General features: G+C 43.1%; 1 protein-coding gene across 1 annotated transcript in view; it reads right to left on the bottom strand.

Moving 5' to 3' along the window:
* Nucleotides 1-12506: 12506 nt before the first annotated feature.
* The window catches only part of LOC115114705 (uncharacterized), a 36562-nt gene continuing 24928 nt past the window's right edge, over nucleotides 12507-24140 (bottom strand). Inside the window, exons 10-12 of the mRNA XM_029643164.2 lie at nucleotides 21518-21660; nucleotides 20835-20905; nucleotides 12507-20192 (exon numbers count right to left, since the gene is read on the bottom strand). Coding sequence (XP_029499024.2) covers nucleotides 16507-20192; nucleotides 20835-20905; nucleotides 21518-21660 — 3900 coding nt within the window. The 3' untranslated portion in view covers nucleotides 12507-16506. The remainder of the gene's footprint in view (nucleotides 20193-20834; nucleotides 20906-21517; nucleotides 21661-24140) is intronic.

The raw sequence follows: 24140 nt of genomic DNA, 5'->3' as shown, positions 1-24140 counted from the left end.
TGTTAATGTGTTGATGTTCTCTGTATCCATAGCCAGAACGATTTTGCAGTGCATGGTGATCTAACAGGTTTCCTGTTTTATTCATCAGAGTTGTAGGGAGGGTGAAGTCTGTGAATCCAAAAAATAGTCATTATACAGATGATTAACAAAACATGCACACAGCAGTATTCATACCTTGGGTTTTTGTGGTAAATATGAATTTAAAAAACTGTTTTGATAATGGTTTTCAGACACATACCTTATCCATAATGTAGAGACCTATGGGATATTATTGAAGAGGTGGTGGTAAATGTGATCTGCATAACATAACATAACATAACATACCAATAGACATCCCTTTGTATGCCTCCTCATTTATATACCTGCAGACACAAACACAAAAGTCAGCAGTTCAGTCATCTGCACCCAATACAGCTAGCATTCAACATATTTTTATAGCCTACATATTCTTAGCTCTTTGTTGTTTGATATCCATTGAATTGTGTCCATTTTTGTTTTAGAAAGATTTGCACAGATTTGAAAAGATAGATGATATCATCGTAAAGTAATATGAATTTAGATCATACAAGGGGCAAACCTTACCTTAAATTAAGGAGATCTTTACATTTTTCAGTTAAGTGCCTGCACCTGCTGTCCTTTCAAATTCAAATGTTTCAGTTGGGCAGTTAGGTTTCTGCAAGAACCCCCAACAACTAAGGAGGTTCCTCTATGAACCCCACCTCCAATGGGGTTCTTGGAAGAACCTTTTGGTAACCTGTTTTTCAGTGCCAAGAACCCTAAGGTTCTTCTAAGAACTTTGAGGATCTTAGAAGAACCCTTTTTGAACCCTTCATTTTTTATAGTGCATATCATCCCATGGGATCTGTCAAGGCTGCACACAACTGAAATATCAATGAAATATTCTAGTTGCTACCTTCCTACACATCCCCTTCTATATTAAAATATTATAGGCAAATGTGCAGCATTATGTTCATGTCAGTCCTCTAGAATGCAAATGTAGTCTTCCTAATAGGACTGCAACAATGAGGTAGTGTGTGTGTGCGCATCAGTTTCTGCGTGTTTTGGGAGTTGAGCAAGAGTCTACTCTTTTTGACTCCAAACATCCTGAAGTTGTGCACCACTAAGTTTTATCGGAAGGACTCCATAATTATTTCAAATGAACTGCCATTATACCATGGCATTGTTGAATACTTGTTCCTGAATCGCTTGAAGGGCATTCTAGAGCATTCATTTATTTCCCTTTATAAACTGGGTATATCAGACCGTATACCATGGGTATGGCAAAACATGTATTTTTACTGCTCTAATTACATAGGTAACCAGTTTATAATAGCAATAAGGCAATTTGGGGGGTTGTGGTATATGGCCAATATACCTGACATGATGACTCCTTGCTGTCCCCAGTCCACCTGGCCATGCTGCTGCTCCAGTTTCAACTGGCCTGGGCCCTAGGACCATGTCCCAGGACTACCTGACATGATGACTCCTTGCTGTCCCCAGTCCACCTGGCCATGCTGCTGCTCCAGTTTCAACTGTTCTGCCTTACTATTATTCAACCATGCTGGTCATTTATGAACATTTGAACATCTTGGCCACGTTCTGTTATAATCTCCACCCGGCACAGCCAGAAGAGGACTGGCCACCCCACATATGCTCTCTCTAATTCTCTCTTTCTTTCTCTCTCTCGGAGGACCTGAGCCCTAGGACCGTGCCCCAGGACTACCTGACATGATGACTCCTTGCTGTCCCCAGTCCACCTGACTGTGCTGCTGCTCCAGTTTCAACTGTTCTGCCTTATTATTATTCGACCATGCTGGTCATTTATGAACATTTGAACATCTTGGTCATGTTCTGTTATAATCTCTACCCGGCACAGCCAGAAGAGGACTGGCCACCCCACATAGCCTGGTTCCTCTCTAGGTTTCTTCCTAGGTTTTGGCCTTTCTAGGGAGTTTTTCCTAGCCACCGTGCTTTTACACCTGCATTGTTTGCTGTTTGGGGTTTTAGGCTGGGTTTCTGTACAGCACTTTGAGATATCAGCTGATGTACGAAGGGCTATATAAATAAATTTGATTTGATTTGATTTGATATACCACAGCTAAGGACTCTATCCAGGCACTCTGCGCTGCGTCATGCACAAGAACAGCCCTTAGCCATGGTATATTGGCCATATACCACACCCTCTTGTGCCTTGTTTGTTAAATAACGCATGGTATATTTTTAATGGTAGAATTCAATGGCTATAGCTCATTCTTACATGTTCTATGTTTGAGCTGCTTTTGAAAGCAAAAGTCGAATTGAAACATTATTGGCATTGTTGAATTGGATTTTCATAATAGCAAGCTAAAGGTGTGTTCGTAAATTCAATCTGGAGTGCCAGAGTGCCCTCTGGGCATTAGTAAATTCAGAGCATTGTCAGATTGTCCGTTTGTAAATTCAGAGCGTTCCGCTCTCTGAGCGTTTAGAGCGCACACTGAACGCTCTGGCAGAGGAGAAGGGTTGATCTGAGCATTCTGGCCTCATAATCTTCCAAGATGGCGTAGTAGTCAGACGTCTTTGTCCTCGTCTTGTCGTTTCCCGTGTATATATATTTTTATATATTTTTCCTTTGCATATCTTTTTAATATTTTTCCTCAACTTCAAAATACTCTCCTGCAACCTGCCTCACCCATTTTGGTATGGATCTGCTATTTTCTAAAGTATTTTTCTTTACTTTCGAACCGGAATCGCAAAACAGAAGCTAGCCAGCTAACTAGCTACTAGTCAGCTAACCACTGCTAGCGGTCTTCAGCTAACCTCTAGCTCGGAAATGTCTTGCCAGTTTGCACAACGCGATTCAAACCAGAGCATACCGGACTTATTTTCTCTCCATATCCCCGGATTCCTACCGCAAGCTCTGAACCTTTTCACCAGGATCATCGCAGCTAGCTAGCTGCAATCCGAGTGGCTACGCCTGGCTAATGTCTCTGTCCCGAAGCAAGCACCAATTAGCCTGGAGCTAGCCCATCCTAGGCCCATCTCCCGGCAAGCTGAAGAGGTCCATCAGCCACTCCTTGGGCTACAATACCTATTTTGCCAATTGGCCTGGACCCTTTTTACTACACAAAGCACTGCTAATCCATCACGACTGTACTACCGTAATCCATCACGACTGTACTACCGACGTAATCTGCCCGAGGGTTCTTTTTCCAACAGGCCCCTCTGTCGCGACGTCCCCTGAATGCCCATCTAGCCTGCTAGCCACGGCCAGCTAGCTGTCTAGAGCATATCGGATTGTTAGCTGAATAGGTCCATCGGTCAATTTCTTGGGCCACTATACCTATTTTGCCAATTGGACTGGGCCCCTATACTACACGGAACCCTACTAATCCATCACGGCTGGTCTGCCGACAGAAGCACACGAGGAGGCTCCGCACGAGGAGGCTACAACAGACTTCTTCCGTCGTGACGTCCCTCTAAGGCCCTTCTGCTAGCTTGCTAGCCCCGGCCCGCTAGCTGTCTGAATCGCCATGTCTCCAGCCAGCTAAACTACTCACTGGACCCCTATGATAGCTTGGCTACGCATGCCTCTCCCTAATGTCAATATGCCTTGTCCATTGCTGTTCTGGTTAGTGATTATTGTCTTATTTCACTGTAGAGCCTCTAGCCCTGCTCAATATGCCTTAGCTAACCCTTCAGTTCCACCTCCCACACATGAGGTGACATCACCTGGTTGAAATGATGTTTTTAGAGACAATATCTCTCTCATCGTCACTCTATGCCTAGGTTTACCTCCACTGTATTCACATCCTACCATACCCATGAAGTGCTTTGAGAGACTAGTCAAGGACCATATCACCTCCACCCTACCTGACACCCTAGACCCACTCCAATTTGCTTACCGCCCAAATAGGTCCACAGACGATGCAATCTCAACCACACTGCACACTGCCCTAACCCACCTGGACAAGAGGAATACCTATGTGAGAATGCTGTTCATCGACTACAGCTCGGCATTCAATACCATAGTACCCTCCAAGCTCGTCATCAAGCTCGAGACCCTGGGTCTCGACCCCGCCCTGTGCAACTGGGTACTGGACTTCCTGACGGGCCGCCCACAGGTGGTGAGGGTAGGCAACAACATCTCCTCCCCGCTGATCCTCAACACGGGGGCCCCACAAGGGTGCGTTCTGAGCCCTCTCCTGTACTCCCTGTTCACCCACGACTGCGTGGCCATGCACGCCTCCAACTCAATCATCAAGTTTGCGGACGACACAACAGTGGTAGGCTTGATTACCAACAACGACGAGACGGCCTACAGGGAGGAGGGTGAGGGCCCTCGGAGTGTGGTGTCAGGAAAATAACCTCACACTCAACGTCAACAAAACTAAGGAGATGATTGTGGACTTCAGGAAACAGCAGAGGGAACACCCCCCTATCCACATCGATGGATCAGTAGTGGAGAGGGTAGCAAGTTTTAAGTTCCTCGGCATACACATCACAGACAAACTGAATTGGTCCACTCACACTGACAGCGTCGTGAAGAAGGCGCAGCAGCGCCTCTTCAACCTCAGGAGGCTGAAGAAATTCGGCTTGTCACCAAAAGCACTCACAAACTTCTACAGATGCACAATCGAGAGCATCCTGGCGGGCTGTATCACCGCCTGGTACGGCAACTGCTCCGCCCTCAACCGTAAGGCTCTCCAGAGGGTAGTGAGGTCTGCACAACGCATCACCGGGGGCAAACTACCTGCCCTCCAGGACACCTACACCACCCGATGTTACAGGAAGGCCATAAAGATCATCAAGGACATCAACCACCCAAACCACTGCCTGTTCACCCCACTATCATCCAGAAGGCGAGGTCAGTACAGGTGCATCAAAGCTGGGACCGAGAGACTGAAAAACAGCTTCTATCTCAAGGCCATCAGACTGTTAAACAGCAATCACTAACATTGAGTGGCTGCTGCCAACACACTGTCATTGACACTGACCCAACTCCAGCCACTTTAATAATGGGAATTGATGTAAATATATCACTAGCCACTTTAAACAATGCTACCTTATATAATGTTACTTACCCTACATTATTCATCTCATATGCATATGTATATACTGTACTCTAGATCATCGACTGCATTCTTATGTCACTAGCCACTTTAACTATGCCACTTTGTTTACTTTGTCTACATACTCATCTCATATGTATATACTGTACTCGATACCATCTACTGTATGCTGCTCTGTACCATCACTCATTCATATATCCTTATGTACATATTCCTTATCCCCTTACACTGTGTATAAGACAGTAGTTTTGGAATTGTTAGTTAGATTACTTGTTGGTTATCACTGCATTGTCGGAACTAGAAGCACAAGCATTTCGCTACACTCGCATTAACATCTGCTAACCATGTGTATGTGACAAATAAAATTTGATTTGATCTTGAATCTATTCTATCGCACCCAGACACCTGCTCCTTTTACTCTCTGTTCCAAACGTACTAGACGACCAGTTCTTATAACCATTAACCGTACCCTTACCCTACTCCTCCTCTGTTCCTCTGGTGATGTAAAGGTTAATCCAGGCCCTGCAGTGCCTATCTCCACCTCCATTCCCGAGACGCTTTCATTTGTTGACTTCTGTAACCGTAAAAGCCTTGGTTTCATGCATGTTAACCTCTCGGTAGCGGGATGAAATTTGACAACATACGGTGATCGCTACATAAATAGTCATATTAAACATTCATGAAAATACAGGTGTCTCACATGTTTCGAAAGCCTAGAATCTTGCTAATCCAACTGCGTTGTCAGATTTAAAAAGGGATTTACTGCGAAAGAATATGATGCGATTATCTGAGGATAGAGCCCCATAAAAAAACAACTATTTCAACCAGCACAGGCGTAACAAAATCACAAACTGTAATAAAATAAATAGTTTACCTTTGACGATCTTCCTCTGTTTGCAATCCCAATGCTCATTATTACACAATGAATGGTCTTTTGTTTGATAAAATCAATTTTTATAGCCTAACACAAAACATTTTGTGAACCACTTGTATCGTGAATTCCGTCTCATTCCATTTTCGATGACACATTCGAGGTAAATACACACAAAACGTAACTTTTCCAGTCATGTTTGGTTTCATTGCAATCAACTGGTTTGTTTGTAACACAACCAAACCTGATGGGTCATTTCGCGGGATGTATTGACTGAAAGAAACCGATTTGAAGACAACAAGTAATGACATCATTGTGCACCAATGATAAGACCACTGTTTTGTTGATTGACTGTATTTTAACCCCATGACCACTGATCGTCTTGAAATCTAGCTGGATAGATAGCCAATGAGCTGAGGTAAACGGCAATATGTCATGTTTATGTGTTGGAAGACCAACCCATGTGGTAAACTCCGGCGTAAAGAGGTTCATTCGCCATTGACGATTCATACTGGAAGGAGTCACGCATGTTGCGCACAGCATTGTTTTGGTAAAGCACATATTCAGCTGTTTATATATCAATCAGTATGGCGACTAAGTCAAGGAAAGCTAAATCTAAGTCTAGATATACAGATGTACACACAATTTTAGAAGAAATTGATCGAGGACAATTAATTTAGCGATTCCCAAATGGAGGAATATTTTTTGAAGATCTATTGATCTATTGTGTTATATTCTCCTACATTCAATTCACATGTACACAGACTTCAGAGTGTTTTCTTTCAAATGGTACCAAGAATATGCATATCGTTGGTTCTGTGCCTGAGCTACAGGCAGTTAGATTTGGGTATGTCTTCAGGCGGAAATGGAAAAAAGTAGGGGGGTAGCTCTAAGAGGTTCATTAGAAGCCTCCTCCCCAAGTTTGTTTTATTCACTGCTTTAGCACACTCTGCCAACCCGGATGTCCTAGCCGTGTCTGAATCCTGGCTTAGGAAGACCACCAAAAACCCTGAAATTTCCATCCCTAAATATAAAATTTTCCGACAAGATAGAACTTCCAAAGGGGGCGGAGTGGCAATCTACTTCAGAGATAGCCTGCAGAGTTCTGTCTTAATATCCAGGTCTGTGCCCAAACAATTCGATCTTCTACTTCTAAAAATCCACCTTTCCAGAAACAAGTCTTTCACCATTGCCGCTTGCTATAGACCATCCTCTGCCCTCAGCTGTGCCCTGGACACCATTTGTGAATTGATTTCCCCCCATCTATCTTCAGAGCTCGTGCTGCTAGGTGACCTAAACTGGGACATGCTTAACCCCCCCGGCCATCCTACAATCTAAGCTTGATGCCATCAATCTCACATAAAATATCAATGAACCTACCAGGTACAACCCCAAATCAGTAAACACGGGCACCCTCATAGATATCATCCTAACCAACTTGCCCTCCAAATACACCTCTGCTGTCCTCAACCAAGATCTCAGTGATCACTGCCTCATTGCCTGCATCCGTAATGGGTATACGGTCAAACGACCACTCCTCATCACTGTCAAACGCTCCCTAAAACACTTCAGCGAGCAGGCCTTTCTAATCGATCTGGCCCGGGTATCCTGGAAGGATATATTTACCTCATCCCGCCAGTAGAGGATGCCTGGTTATTCTTTAAAAGTGCCATCCTCGTCATCTTAAATAAGCATGCCCCATTCAAAAAGAAACATATATAGCCCTTGGTTCACTCCAGACCTGACTGCCCTTGACCAGCACAAAAACATCCTGTGGCGTTCTGCATTAGCATCAAATAGCCCCCGTGATATGCAACTTTTCAGGGAAGTTAGAAACCAAAATACACAGGCAGTTAGGAAAGCTAAGGCTAGCTTTTTCAAACAGAAATGTGCATCCTGTAGCACAAACTCCCAAAAGTTCTGGGACACTGTAAAGTCCATGGAGAATAAGAGCACCTCCTCCCAGCTGCCCACTGCACTGAGGCTAGGAAACACTGTCACCACCAATAAATCCACGATAATTGAGAATTTCAATAAGCATTTTTCTATGGCTAGCCATGCTTTCCACCTGGCTACCCCTACCCCCGTCAACTGCCCTGCACCCCCCACAGCAACTCGCCCAAGCCTCCCCATTTCTCCTTCACCCAAATCCAGATAGCTGATGTTCTGAAAGAGCTGCAAAATCTGTACCCCTACAAATCAGCCGGGATAGACAATCTGGACCCTCTCTTTCTAAAATGATCTGCCGAAATTGTTGCAACCCCTATTACTAGCCTGTTCAATCTATCTTTCGTATCGTCTGAGATCCCCAAAGATCGGAAAGCTGCCGTGGTCATCCCCCTCTTCAAAGGGGGATACACTCTAGACTCAAACTGCTACAGACCTATATCTATCCTACCCTGCCTTTCTAAGGTCTTCGAAAACCAAGTTAACAAACAGATCACCGACCATTTCGAATCCCACCGTAACTTCTCCGCTATGCAATCTGGTTTCCGAGCTGGTCATGGGTGCACCTCAGCCACGCTCAAGGTCCTAAACAATATCATAACTGCCATCGATAAGAGACATTACTGTGCAGCCGTATTCCGACACTGTCAATCACCACATTCTTATCGGCAGAGTCAACAGCCTTGATTTCTGAAATGACTGCCTCGCCTGGTTCACCAACTACTTCTCTGATAGAGTTCAGTGTGTCAAATCAGAGGGCCTGTTGTCCGGACCTCTGGCAGTCTCTATGGGGGTGCCACAGGGTTCAATTCTCGGGCCGACTATCTTCTCTGTACACATCAATGATGTCACTCTTGCTGCTGGTGATTCTCTGATCCACCTCTACGCAGGCGACACCATTCTGTATACTTCTGGCCCTTCTTTGGACACACTGGGAGCAAGACGTCGATGTCCGCAACGGGGCTGGTGTTCTTTTTGTAATCCATGATTGACTGTAGACCCTGCCACATACGTCTCGTGTTTGAGCCGTTGAATTGCAACTCTACTTTCTCTCTATACTGACGAAATCAATACATGGTCTCTGGTTAGGGAAGGTTTTAATAGACACAGTGGGTACAACATCACCGATGCACTTGTTAATAAACTCACTTAACGTGTCAGCGTTGTTGTCTGAGGCTACCCGGGAACATATCCCAGTCCACGTGATCGAAGCAACTTGAAACTTGGAATCTGATTGGTCAGACCAGCGTTGGATAGACCTGAGCATGGGCATTTCCTGTTTCAGTTTCTGTCTATAGGCTGGGAGCAACAAAATGGAGTCATGGTCAGATTTGACGAAGGGAGGGCATGCGAGGGCTTTGTATGCATCGTGGAAGTTAGAGTAGCAATGGTCGAGAATGCTACCAGCCCGTTCAATATGCTGATAGAATTTAGGAAGCCTTGTTCTCAGATTAGCCATGTTAAAATACCCAGCTACAATAAATGCAGCCTCAGGATGTATGGTTTTCAGTTCACAGAGTCCAGTGAATTTCTTTCAGGGCCGCCAAAGTATCTGCTTGAGGGGGATACCTTGACGAAGAGAATTGAAGAGAAAACTCTTGGTATATAATAAGGTCGGCATTTGATTGTAAGGAATTCTAGGTCAGGTGAACAAAATGACTTAAATTCCTGTATGTTGTTATGATCACACCATGAGTCGTTAATCACAAGGCATACACCCCCGCCCTTCTTCTTACCAGAGAGTTGCTTCTGTCGGCGCAATGCGTGAAGAAACCGGGTGACTGTACCAACTCTTGACAACATATCCCGAATGAGCCATTTTTCAGTGAAACAGAGAATGCTACAATCTCTGATGTCTCTCTGAAAGGCAACTCGTGCTCTAATTTCGTCTACCTTGTTGTCTAGAGATTGGACATTGGCGAGTAATATGCTCGGAAGCGGTGTATAGTGTGCTAGCCTTCTAAGTATGACCAGTAGGTCGCTCCTTCTGCCTCCTGCGGCGACAGCTTTGGATTAAGATAAGATCCCACGTCCAGGGTGGAGGTCTAAACAAAGGATCCGCTTCAGGAAAGTCGTATTCCTGGTTGTAATGTTTGTAAGTTGACGTCGCATTTAAATCTAACAGTTCTTCCCGGCTGTATGTAATAACACTTCAGATTTTCAATGTAAAAAATAATACATAAAAATAAAACAAAATACTGTATAGTATCCTAAGGACCAGAAGCGAGGCAACCATCTCTGTTGACGCCATCATCAAATCGATCGTGCTTCTAGGCCGGAACCCTGGCCCCTTATGGTTGTCATTTTCCTCCCATTCTGGAACATTGAGAGTATATGACATAGCCTCTCTACTAGATGGTCAAATTTAGTCAATATAAAATGTATTGCTATTTTGATACGTGAGGCTTATTTGATCTAATAGAAGTTGTGTAATGCTGAGGTTGTTACGAGTATACTGATATACGTGTGATGCGTGTGAAATCCCGGCAACTTTAACATTCGAGACGGTTGGACCATTAACCGAAAGGTCGCTGGGTCGAGCTTCTTTAACTAGTCTCCTCCCGTTCATCTACACTGATTGAAGTTGATTTAACAGGTGACATCAATAAGGGATCATAGTGTTCACCTGGATTCACTTTGTCAGTCTATGTCAAGGAAAGAGATGGTGTCCCTAATATTTTGTACACTCAGTGTATTTGGAAAGTATTCAGCCCCCTTTACTTTTTTCCATATGGCACACCTGTATCTGGGTAGTTTCTACCATTCTTCTCTGCAGATCCTCTCAAGCTCTGTCAGGTTGGATGGGGAGCGTTATTGCACAACTATTTTCAGGTCTCTCCAGAGATGTTAGATCGGGTTCAAGTCTGGGCTCTGGCTTGGCCACTCAAGGACATTGAGACTTGTCCCGAAGCCACTCCTGTGTTGTCTTGGCTGTGTGCTTAGGGTTGTTGTCCTGTTGGAAGGTGAACCATCGCCCCAGTCTGAGGTCCTGAGTACTTTGGAGGTTTTCATCAAGATTCCCACTGCACGTTGCGCTGTTCATCTTTCCCTCGATCCTGACTAGCCTCCCAGTCCCTGCTGGTGAAAAACATCACCAAAGCATGATGCTGCCACCACCGTGCTTCACCATAGGGATGGTGCCAGGTTTCCTCCAGACGTGACACTTGGCATTAAGGCCAAAGAGTTCAATCTTGGTTTCATCAGACCAGAGCACTTGTTTTCATGGTCTGAGAGTCCTTTAGGTGCCTTTTGGCAAACTCCAAGCGGGCTGTCATGTGCCTTTTACTGAGGTGTTGCTTCCGTCTGGCCACTACCATGAAGGCCTGATTGGTGGAATGTTGCAGAGATGGTTGTCCTTCTGGAAGGTTCTCCCATCTTCACAGAGGAACTCTGGAGTTATGTCGGAGTGACTATTGGGTTGTTAGTCACCTCCCTGGCCTAGGCCCTTGTCCCCCGGTTGCTCAGTTTGGTCGGGTGGCCAGCTCTAAGAATCTAGGTGGTTACAAACTTCTTGCATTTAAGAATGATGGAGGCCACTGTTTTTATGGGGACCTTCAATGCTGCAGACATTTTTTGGTACCCTTCTCCAGATCTGTGCCTCGACACCATCCTGTCTCGGAGCTCTACGGACAATTCATTCAATCTCATGGCTTGGTTTATTCCCTCACATGCACTGCCAACTGTGGGACCTTATATAGACAGGTGTGTGCCTTTCCAAATCATGCCCAATCAATTGAATTTACCACAGGCGGACGGACTCCAATCGAGTTGTAAAAAACATCTCGAGGATGATCAATGAAACAGGATGCACATGAGCTCAATTTTGACTCTCATAGCAAAGGGTCTGAATACTTATGTAAATAAGGTATTTCTGTTTTTTATTTGAAATAAATTTGCAAACATTTATTTAGCTAATTTCATTATGGGGTATTGTCTGTAGATTACTGAAAAAATATAATCTCAATGGGTCTGAATACTTTCCGAAGGCACTGTATATACTGAACAAACAAAAAATATATAACATGCAACAATTTTTTTTGCAAACAATTTTGCAAACATGCAAAGATTTTACAGTTCATAGAAGGAAATCAGTCAATAGAAATAACAAAAATGATGCGCTAATCTATAGATTTCACAACTGGGCAGAGGTGCAGTTGGGAGCCAGGCCCAGCCAATCAGAATTACTCCTCAGCCTCCCACTAAGTATTGAGGGAGTGTGCAATTAACATGAAATTCTCTTGAAACAGCTCTGGTGGACATTCCTGTAGTCATCACGCCAATTGCATGATCCCTCAAAACTTCTGTGGCATTATGTGTGTGACAAAATGGCACATTTTAAAGTGGCCTTTTGTTATCCCCAGCACAAGGTGCACCTGTGTAATGATGATGCTGTTTAACCAGCTTCTTGATAGGCCACACCTGTCAGGTGGATGGATTATCTTGGCAACAAAGAATTGCTCACTAACTGGGATGTAAAAAAAATTGTGCACAACATTTGAGAGAAATAAGTTTTGTGTATATGGAATATTTTTGCGATCTTTAATTTCAGCTCATGAAACATGGGACCAACACTTTACATGTTGGGTTTATTTTTGTTCAGTATATTATATTCATAAAAAATGCACTCTCAGACTCAGCCATGCCTTTTAATTTGTCTTCTTTAATATATTGAAATGTATCACACCAATGTCAACTTTAAAAAACGGATGGATAAACATGTAAATACAAAGCGTCGTAGATGCTTTTATCCAAAGTGACTTACAGTATACAGTGACATGACATTTAAGCATTATAAAAATGTTATAAAAGTGGGTAATTAATGATATATAGAAAGAGGGAGAAAGAATATACAGTTACCACATTTTGACATTAAGTAAAAAGAAAAACATGCACACCAAAAAGTCACTTCAGCTCGGCCGATAGGCAACCCATAGCTTTTATCCAAAGTGACTTACAGTATACAGTGACATTACATGATAGTTAAGTGTTATAGAAGTGTTAAAAAAGTGGATAAAGAGAGGGAGAGAAAGGGGAAAGAAGATATATAGTTTGTCACATTTTTGTAAAGAATAATAAAAAGGAATGTCTCTTAGCCCGGTCCAGAGGCAACCCCCTGAGTTTGTGTCCCAGGTGGGGACAGAACTCACTGTTACAATGGTGCCATAACCCGGATCACAGACTACTAGGGGTTGAGTGTAGTGGATGAGAAACTTACAGGCTAGAACTAGTAGTCACCATGTGGTGAAGTCATTCTCACCAAGATCTTAAGTGAACCGTTTACCACTGTGTCACAAGCTCTGTCTGTCAGTACAGTTGACTTCAGTGCCACATGTTGGTGCTCCATTTGCCTTTCAGTCTGGGTCCTAGATTATAAAGGTTCTAAAGATTTTCAGAGTATGAATGCTGATCTAGGATCAGCTACTCCTTCTCTTATTTATTATTATCTGAAAGGCAAAAACACTGAGAATAGGGGCCCAGGTTCAGGAGAACTACCGCCATATTTCTACACTTTTGAGTTCCTATTCCTACACATTGTTATGAAACCGATTTACTCGCCTACTGACTCGTTATGTCTAGGGGTCCTAAGCCTACATACTTAACTACCAAACCTATTCTATAACTTCTCCCCCAACAAGAAAAAACCTCACAGTCACCACAATCTATTTTCCTGAATTTTTCTAAACTTGTAATACACCCCCCCCCCCCATAAAACTTCCTTAACTAAAGAGACCAATATGTACACTAGTGCTGAGCGATTAGCCTACATTTCGGTTTAATTTAGCTTTCAATTATTTTAATTCAATTTAGTTAGTTTTTGTGTGAGCTCAAAGCACAGATTTTTAGAAAGAAATCTGAGAAGCACAAACTGTGGGACATAGGAAGTTGTCGTTTTCAAAAGGCAAAAATTAAACATAGTTTAGTGCAGAAAACGTTGTCTGCGATAAACTGTTTAATTTTTGCCTGAACCTGCAAAACTCAAACTTGAGGGAGAGGAACAGAGACACAGAGTCCTCACACAAATCATCCTTCTCCCCATCTGGTTTGCCATCTTCTGAACATGAGCATCTTAACAAACTGGGGATACCTCAAAACTCTCCTTGAGAGACTCCGCCCCCTGAGAGACCAACTCCATTCACAGCGCCCATGGTCACACGCACCAAGCTCCATCTGAGAGGTGTCCAGTGATTAGAGACCTGGAGCAACCACCAACAGGGACAAGTGAACATTGACCAACATCTTCATCTCCTCACACTTAACTTCACAAAACTCACTCTGTAGTGGATCTGGCTTTTCCAAACCCAATTCTTCAAGCACCCTATTCTTGTAACAAGACACAGCCGTGTCATCCCGCAATACCCAGACCGGGTCTTCCAGCGGATCCTCACTAACCTCACAGAATATGTCAACTAAAGGAACAAAATCATCACTGACAAACTCTGAATCCAACAGATCACTCGGGGAACCAAATGCTTTCTCAGACCACCAAGAGAACCTAGTTGCTCAGTGTCACTCAACATAACAAAGAACGTCTCCCATAAATTGAAACATGAATCAACCTCATCCTGTGCAGATGACACACTTCCTCAAATACAGTGCTGTGAAAAAGTATTTGCCACCTTTCTGATTTTCTCTATTTTTGCATCATTTTTATACTGAATGTTAGATCTTCAACCAAAACCTAATATTAAAGGAAACCTAAGTTAAACATTTTTATTTAAATATAATAATGTATTAACAGTTATGGAACACCCAATTCCCCTGTGTGAAAAAGTAATTGCCCCTTTACACTCAACAGGTTGTGCCACCTTTAGCTGCAATGACAGCAACCAAATGTTTCCTGTAGTTGTTGATCAGTCTTTCACATCGCTGTGGAGGAATTATGGCCCACTCTTGCATGCAGAAATGCTTTAACTTAGCAACATTTGTGGGTTTTCAAGAATGAACTGCTCGTTTCAAGTCCTGCCACAACATCTCATTTGGGATTAGGTTTGGACTTTGACTAGACCATTTCAAAACTTCAAATATGTTGCTTTTTAGACATTTTCATGTAGACTTGATAGTGTGTTTTGGATCATTGTCTAGCTGCACCATGCTTGACCGTTGGGTTTGAGGTTCTTACTTTGGAATGCAGTGTTTGGTTATCACCAGGCATTATGGGATCCATGTCATCCAAAAAGTTCACTCAAGTTTGTCAAAAAGCACCTTGATGATCATCAACTCTTGGAAGAATGTTCTATGGACAGATCATTTAAAATGATAACTTTTTGGATGGCATGGGTCCCATTATGCCTGGCATAAACCAAAACACTGCATTCCCACAGTAAGAACCTCACACGAACAGACAAGCATGTTGGTGGTAGTGTGATGGTTTGGGGATGCTTTGCTGCCTCAGGACCTTGACAACTTCCCTTAATAGAAGGAACCAAGAATTCTGCTCTATATCATAGAATTCTTCAGGAGAATGTCAGGCCATTCGTCTATGAGCTGAAGCTGAAGCGCAGCTGGGTGATGGAGCAAGACAATGATCCAAAACACACAATCTACATGAAAATGACTAAAAAAGCAACACATTTAAAGTTTTGGAATAGCCTAGTCAAAGTCCCGACCTAATCCTAATTGAAATGTTGTGGCAGGACCTGAAACGAGCAATTCATGCTTGAAAACCCCAAAATGTCGCTGAGTTACAGCAGTTCTGCATGGAAGAGTGGGCAAAAACTCCTCCACAGCCACATGAGACTGATCAACAACTACAGGAAGCGTTTGGTTGGAGTCATCGCAGCTAAAGGTGGCATAGACTGTTATCGAGTGTAAGGGGGAAATGACTTTTTCACACAGGGGAAATGGGTGTTGCATAACTTTGTTCATGAAATAAATGAAATAAGTATGTAATTTTGTTATTTGTTAACTCAGGTTCCCTTTATCTAATATTATATTTTGGGTGTAGATCTGATAATTCAGTATAACAATAATGCAAAAGCAGAGAACATTAGAAAGGGGACAAATACTTTTTCACGGCACTGTATATCTCTGCCCAGAAGTTCTAACCGAGATACACACAAGAATACACTTTCTCACTATGATGAACCATTACCTGGAAACCACTGTCTAGTTTGGCAAAGAATGTTTCCTCTATGTCCCCACATAAATCATCCTTCTCCCCATCTGGTTTGCCATCAGCACTCTTATGAACATGAGTAGCTTCACAAACCGGGGATACCTCACAACTATCGAGAGACTCCGCCACCTAAGAGACAACTGACTTTTCACTCGGGTTATGCTGCGTTCAAACATCTCGCAAATTCGCAAATCCCTACATACAACTGGGAAAAAGATCCACTTGAATGCCCCTCCAACTGGTAATTACTAGTGGGAATCTCTCTATCATCTCTAAATACCTAACCTAATCCATAACAATAGCTACAAAAAAAACAAATACATATAAGGAAGTTGTTGCTGTTCATCATTTTCTTATAACCTTAAATTGCAGGGCTTTTAGTTTTGTTGTATGTATTGTTGACACCGGAATCACCTGTATCTCGTTCTTAGCTTCTCTGTTTGGCTCAGATTGAGTCCTGGAGAGGCCCTGGGCCGTTGGTTGAGTTTGGTTCTTTGTCATTGGGCATCTCATTTACCCCTGAATCATTTACAGACCTTCTGTCCCCCTGTGTGTGGGTCAATGTCCTTAACAGGTTGGTATTGACTGATATCATCACTATAGACTTCATGGAGGCTATTCAGGTCAACATCCTTCATGGGTTGGTAGTGACCGATCTCCTGACTGAAGTCTTCATGTAGGCTATTGGGGTCAGTATCCTTCATAGGGTGGTATTGACTGATCTCCTGACTGTAGTCTTCATGGAGGATACTCAAGTCAACATCCTTCATGGGTTGGTATTGACTGATCTCCTGACTGTAGTTTTCATGGAGGCTATTCAGATTCACATCACTACTCATGCTGATATCAGAGTCATTAGAGAGCTCTTCAAAGAACTCTTCAAAGCTCTTCAAACCCAACACAGGCCCGCTCTTCGAAGGCCCGCCTATGTTGCTGGAGCTTGGTTCTTGGAGCCTTGTCATGATTCCTGTTTCATTCACATTTTTCCTACATCTACCATCTACCGAAGACAGTAATTCTTTCGCCATCACATCAGAACATTTTTCCCTACAAAGTTTTTTCGTTTTCAGGTGTGTTTTCAAATCAGTGTGAAATATAAATGTCTTTGGACACACCAGGCACTTGATGGGGCCATTGTTGAAGTGTTTTAACATGTGCCTTCGCATGTCGCATGCCTTTGAGAATATTTTCCCACACACATGGCACTTTTTGGAACAGTCTTTTGTGTGTCCTTTCAGATCATCTGGGAGCTGGAAAATGTCCCCACAGTAAAGACACTTGTACTCACCAGGGTTGGATAGGTCAATGTCCTTAATGGCTTGGCATTGACTGATCTCCTGACTGTTGTCTTCATGGAGGCTATTCAGGTTCACATCACTACTCATGCTGTTATCGGATTGCTGCAAATCATGTGAAAACTCTTCAATGCCATTTGAAGGCCCGCCTGTGTTGCTGGAGCTTGGTTGTTCGCAACTTGCCATGACTTCTGTTTCATTAACATTTTTCTTACATCTATCATCTACTGAAGACAGTAATTCCATCGCCATCACCCCAGAACATTTCTCCCTACATAGTTTTTTTGTTTTCAGGTGCTTTTTCAAATCAGTATGGTATACAAAAGTCGCTGGACACACCGGGCACTTGATGTGGCCATTGTAGTGTTTTAACATGTGCCTTCGCATGCCGCATGCCGTCGAAGTTGCTTTCCCACACACATGGCACTTCCTGGAACAGTCTTTTTTGTGTTCTTTCAGATCATGTCGGAGCTGGAAAGTCTTCCTACAGTAAGGACAATTGTACTCAGCAGGGTTGGATTGGTCAACGTCCTTAATAGGTTGGTATTGACTGATCTCCTGACTGTAGTCTTCATAGAGGCTATTCAGGTCAACATCCTTAATGGGTTGGTATTGACTGAACTCTTGACTGTAGTCTTCATCGAGGCTATTCAGGTCAACATCCTTCATGGGTTGGTATTGACTGATCTCCTGACTGTAGTCTTCATCGAGGCTATTCAGGTTCACGTCACTATTCATACTGATATCGGAGTCATTAGAGAGCTCTTCAAAGAACTCTTCAAAGCTCTTCAAACCCAACACAGGCCCGCCCTTCGAAGGCCCACCTGTGTTGCTGGAGCTTGGTTGATCGCAACTTCGCATGACTCCTGTTTCATTCACATTTTTCCTACATCTACCATCTACTGAAGACAGTAATTCCTTTGCCATCACATCAGAACATTTCTCCCTACAAAGTTTTTTTGTTTTCAGGTGTGTTTTCAAATCGGTATGGAATATAAACGTCTTTGGACACACCGGGCACTTGATGGGGCCATTGTTGTCATGTTTTAACATGTGCCTTCGCATGTCACATGCCTTTGAGGATATTTTCCCACACACATGGCACTTTCTGGAACAGTCTTTTGTGTGGCTTTTCAGATCACGTGGGAGCTGGAAAGTGTCCCAACAGTAAGGACAATTGTACTCACCAGGGTTGGATTGGTCAACGTCCTTAATGGGTTGGTATTGACTGATCTCCTGACAGTAGTCTTCATAGAGGATATTCAGGTCAACGTCCTTAATGGGTTGGTATTGACTGATCTCCTGACAGTAGTCTTCATAGAGGCTATTCAGGTCAACATCCTTAATGGGTTGGTATTGACTGATCTCCTGACAGTAGTCTTCATCGAGGCTATTCAGGTCAACATCCTTAATGGGTTGGTATTGACTGATCTTGTCACTGTGGTCTTCTTCAAGGCTATTAAGGTTCATATCACTACTCATGCCGTTATCGGATTGCTGCGAGTCATGAGCGAGCTCTTCAATTCTCTTCCAAGGCCCAGCTGTGTTGCTGGAGCTTGGTTGTTGGCTGTTTGTCATGACTGCTGTTTCATTGAACATTTTCCAACATCTACCGCCTCCTGAAGACAGTATTTCTTTCATCATCACATCAGAACATTTCGCTCTACAATGTTTTTTCAGTTTCAGGTGCTTCTTCAAATCAGGATGGTATATAAAAGTCATTGGACACACCGGGCACTTGTAGGGGCCATTGTTGTTGTGTCTTAACATGTGCCTTCGCATGCCGCGTGCCGTTGAAGTTGTTTTCCCACACACATGGCACTTTCTGGAACAGTCTTTTGTGTGTCCTTTCAGATCACGTGGTAGCTGGAAAGTGTCCCCACAGTAGGGACACTTGTAATCTCCAGAGTTGGATTTGAAGTGGATCTTGGTTGTAATTACATCATCAGAAAATGTCTTCCTATAAGACCTTTTCAATCTTTGGGGCAATTTCAAATCAGCATTGTTCTTCACCTTGACATCAGAACATTTCTCCCTACATAGTTTATTTGTTTTCAGGTGCTTCTTCAAATCAGTATGGTATACAAAAGTCATTGGACACACCGGGCACTTGATGGGGCCATTGTTGTTGTGTTTTAACATGTGCCTTCGCATTTCCAGTTTTCGAGAACTTATTTTCCCACACACATGGCACTTTTTGGAACAGTCTTTTGTGTGTCCTTTCAGATCACGTGGTAGCTGGAAAGTGTCCCCACAGTAAGGACACTTGTAATCCCCAGGGTTGGATTTGAGGTGGAGCCTGGTTGTAATGACTTTATCAGAACATCTTTTCAATCTCAGGTGCGATCTCAAATCACAATTTAATATAAAAGTCTTTGGACATACAGGGCACTTGTATGCGCCATTGTTGAAGTGAAGTAGAAGGTGCCTTTGCAAACTTACAATACGAGTAGTTACTTTCCCGCACACATGGCACATTATGGTGCCCTCTTTTGTGTGTCCTTTCAGATCAGATTTTTTGTCTCTTTTCCGATATTTCTTTTTGGCTCTATTCAGATGAGTTTTCTTGTCTCCTTTCAGATCAGGCTTTTTGTCTCTTTTCAGATCAGGGTTTTTTTTCAGATATTTTCTTTTCTGGACAGTTCCCCCACAGTAGTCATCACCACTCTTCTTCTCCTCACAGCTACTCTTCTGGTGTTCCTCTAAGTCCTCACAGAATTCAAAGTCTTGCCCACACAGGGTGCATTGGTGTGACCTCTGTTCAATGTGAGATCGCATGTGTCTTGTCAAGCCCAGTGTTTCAGTGAAAGTCTTGCGACAGAAAGAGCATGCTTTGACTCGTTGACTTCTTTTGTGAGAGGTGTTGGATGGCTCAGGAGTTAGTGAGTCCTGAGGTACACTCTCTGAGACACCACCTAGTGTTGAAAAGAGAAAAGTGAGCAAGACATCCACATATTATTGACAAAGTCAAGGTACTGCAGCCTAAAAGATACAGTGAAAGTGTTCACTGAACTCAAAGAATGATACACATAAGCACTTGGTTATTCTGACAGCAGAATAGCATGGACGCTTAGGTCTAGTGTTGGATTCTGGGTGAAACTTTGAACATTGTTATACTCAGAAGTATAGGAACATTAGGTACTAAAGAGACATGAGGGGTGCCATAATGAAGCTTGGGAAGGGCTGAGTGCAGGGAACACGATCGCATGTGGCAGTACTAATAATGGGAGAAACCGTTGAAGGCTCATATATCTCAGCTCCCTGCTCAGCAATAATGCACTGTTTAGCGATAAGGAGACTCCACCCAAAGTGAAGTATGAATACAACCACACGGGAAGCCATGTTTGTGTCTGAATTACAGCTGTAACCCTTTGGGAAGAATTCAACTTGGTTAAGCTTCTCTAGTGTCCGTGAGTTATTTACTCTGAAAATTAGAACATAACACTAGTAACCAATTTCTCTGCATCTTTAAGGCTGTCATTTGTAGTTTGTTTATTCAGTAGTTTTGAATAAAGAGCTCATGTTCACTGTTCTACACACTAAGGAACACTCCTTACCAGAATCACAGACAGTGGTCCTTTTAATGACAGTGGTCCAAAGTTTATTATCTGATGGTTCGGCATCTTCCCTGAGGACAGACAAATATAAAGCCAGTTTTGATTTTCAATGGGTAAGTTCACTTCCAAGGTCCTAGCCACTACAATAGGGGCATTCAAATCTGGGCCTCGAGGTCTGCACCACTGCTGTTTTTCACCCTTCCCCCAATAACCTCTCAAATCTGGGCCTCGAGGTCTGCACCACTGCTGTTTTTCACCCTTCCCCCAATAACCTCTCAAATCTGGGCCTCGAGGTCTGCACCACTGCTGTTTTTCACCCTTCCCCCCAATAACCTCTCAAATCTGGGCCTCGAGGTCTGCACCACTGCTGTTTTTCCCCCTTCCCCCAATAACCTCTCAAATCTGGGCCTCGAGGTCTGCACCACTGCTGTTTTTCACCCTTCCCCCAATAACCTCTCAGATCTGGGCCTCGAGGTCTGCACCACTGCTGTTTTTCACCCTTCCCCCAATAACCTCTCAAATCTGGGCCTCGAGGTCTGCACCACTGCTGTTTTTCACCCTTCCCCCAATAACCTCTCAAATCAGGGACGGATTCAATCCTCTGTACACTAGGTGAGTGTATTCCTTGGTTAATTCATTTTCTACCTGGATTTGAATTCCTCTGTTCCACAGCTGACACTCACTCAGTTTCAGGTGACCGCTCTCTTTTCACACCCTTTGCTTCGCTCTTCTCATTTTTGACACCACGTCCTCTTTTCTGTTTTCTCTTTCTGCCTCTTCTTTTCTGTCCGTGGGAACCCGTGGCCTCAGCCTGCAGTTTCCCGCTCTGTATAAAATATAGATTATGGTCATAAAAATGCACACTCTGACTTAAAGCCTTGCCTTTTCATTTATTTTCTTGAATTAACTTAAATGTATCACACTTAAGCAAACTTGAAATCAAGGTGGATCAACATGTAGACAACACCGGATGGTTTTATCCAGTGACAAAATTAAATTGAAGTGAAGTATAAAAGTGGATCATTTATGATATATAGGAAGAAAATGGGGATAAAATATATAGTAGTTCAATTTTGACCTATATATATAATAAATAAATAAAAGGAATGTCTCTTAGCCCAGTCCAGAGGCAACCCCCAGAGTTTGTGTCCCAGGTGGGGACAGAACTCACTCTGTTACAATGGTGCTGTAACTCGGATCACAGACTACTGTAGCAGACTACTAGGGGGTGAGTGTAGTGGAAGAGAAACTTACAGGCTAGAACTAGTAGTCACCATGTGGTGAAGTCATCCTCACCAAGATCTTAAGTGAACCGTTTCTCACTGTGTCACAAGCTCTGTCTGTCAGTACAGTTGACTTCAGTGCCAAGTGTTGTGTACATGTTGGTGGGATGAAACGCACTCCGTTACAGCAACATGTTGGTGCTCAATTTGCCTTCCAATCAGGGCCCTAGATACAAAAGCTTCTCAAAGAACGAGTGCTTATTTATTATGATCTGATCTGAGAGCAGCACTCCTATTCTGAGACACTTTGTGAATAGGGGCCCAGTTTAGGAGAGCTACCACCATATTCCTTACATTTTCGAGTTTCTACACATCTGCAAAAACTAATGCAATATGGAGAAAGGGGTTGAAAGCCATTGTTGTCCTTAATTTCAGGGCTCCAGACTGTGACCATTTAGTCCCTCTGAATTTGGCTGTGCAAGTAAAAACAAATAATTGGTCTCACTGGTGCAAGCTGAACATTCTACCCGGTCAACTCAATCAAAACGTCCTATTTCGTTGGCTGGATAAAACCGTGAATTTGTTAAATAGTCACGTACATTATCCTCATGATTCCTGTAATAAAAGTGTCTGTCCTGCCTGTTTCACTGGGGCCGGATGTAACGAGATAGCTTCCCACACTCTCTATCGCCCCTCGTGATTGTATACCACTTCAAAATGCAATTGTGGGAAAGAAACAACTTTAGGAACAACTAGTTGTCCATATTAAAGAGAGGAGTGTCTCAGCTTTCTGTAGGTATACTTTTATTTCTTAACTATCATTACTGAGCTCAAAGCACACTGTTTTGCAATCAAGATACCTGATATGGCTTTGAAACACAGAGCGTGCAAAATTGTGCATCGGCAATCACGAGCGCACTATGCCTCATTGCAAAGTTTTTTTTAGGACATTACATTTACTGTTAGATTAACACATGGCTACTAGCAGTAGGTGTTATATTTAGAGTTCTAGCTAATGTGATCTATCTAGCTAATGCATTTTTGGGTTTTCACTTCTTCAGATGGTGAATTAGTACCAACAATTAGTACCAATTGAATTAGGCCTAAGCTATATATAATATTAGTGTACATGAAGATGAGGAATGCAAATTAATCTCTATTGAACAAAAAAATATGAAAATTCTAAAGCCCCTTTTCCTCCCCAATTTCGTGATATCCAATTGGAAGTTACACTCTTGTCCCATCGCCGCAACTCCCGTACGGACTCGGGAGAGGAGAATGTTGAGAGCCGTGCGTTCTCTGAAACATGACCCTGCCAAGTCACACTGCTCGCTTAACCCGGAAGCCAGCCGTACCAATGTGTCAGAGGAAACACCGTACAACTGGCAACCGTGTCAGTGTGCATGAGCACGGCCCGTCACAGAAGTAACGCTGGAGTGAGATGAGGACGAGGACATCCAGGGCCGGCCAGACCCTCCCCTAACCTGGACGACTCTGGGCCAATTGTGAATCGCCTCATGGGTCTCCCGGTTCCGGACGGCTGCAACACTGCCCGTGATTGAACCCATATCTATAGTGACGCCTCAAGCTCTGCAGTGCCTAAAGCCCTATTTTGACAGTAAAATATAATATAATATATGGATTAGATTGGATATCAAAATATTTTGAATCATGCATTCCTGCTTGGACATGTTAGATGTAACAACTTATTTATTGAATACCATCTCAGTAGTCTATTACACTTCTTGATAAAGCATTATGAATGACTGACTTCATAAATTACATTTATTTAGTATTCAAATAAGTTTGCTAATATGGAATAATTTATGCTAAAACCATCAAACTAGTAGTAGAAGTAGTTTAAAGAAAAACTAAATGGTTTTAAACGTATCGTTCTATTTATTGTTATCGCACCAATTCAGGCAATTTAGCGCATTATGGATGTTTGTTCCTATCGCCCAGGTCTATGTGATGCCCCTTTTTGGGGGTGCCACCAAATAACAGCTGGTGCCACCAACTGAAGAAGTTAGTGGCACCAGTGCCATCAGGGGAAAATGAGTCTAGAGCCCTGTATTTCCTTAAA

This window comes from Oncorhynchus nerka, linkage group LG9b (assembly GCF_034236695.1).
Source record: "Oncorhynchus nerka isolate Pitt River linkage group LG9b, Oner_Uvic_2.0, whole genome shotgun sequence".
In the NCBI taxonomy this organism is placed as follows: Eukaryota; Metazoa; Chordata; class Actinopteri; order Salmoniformes; family Salmonidae; genus Oncorhynchus; species Oncorhynchus nerka.
The sequence above is the reverse complement of the archived record's forward strand: the minus strand, read 5'-3'. Positions and strand labels throughout refer to the sequence as shown.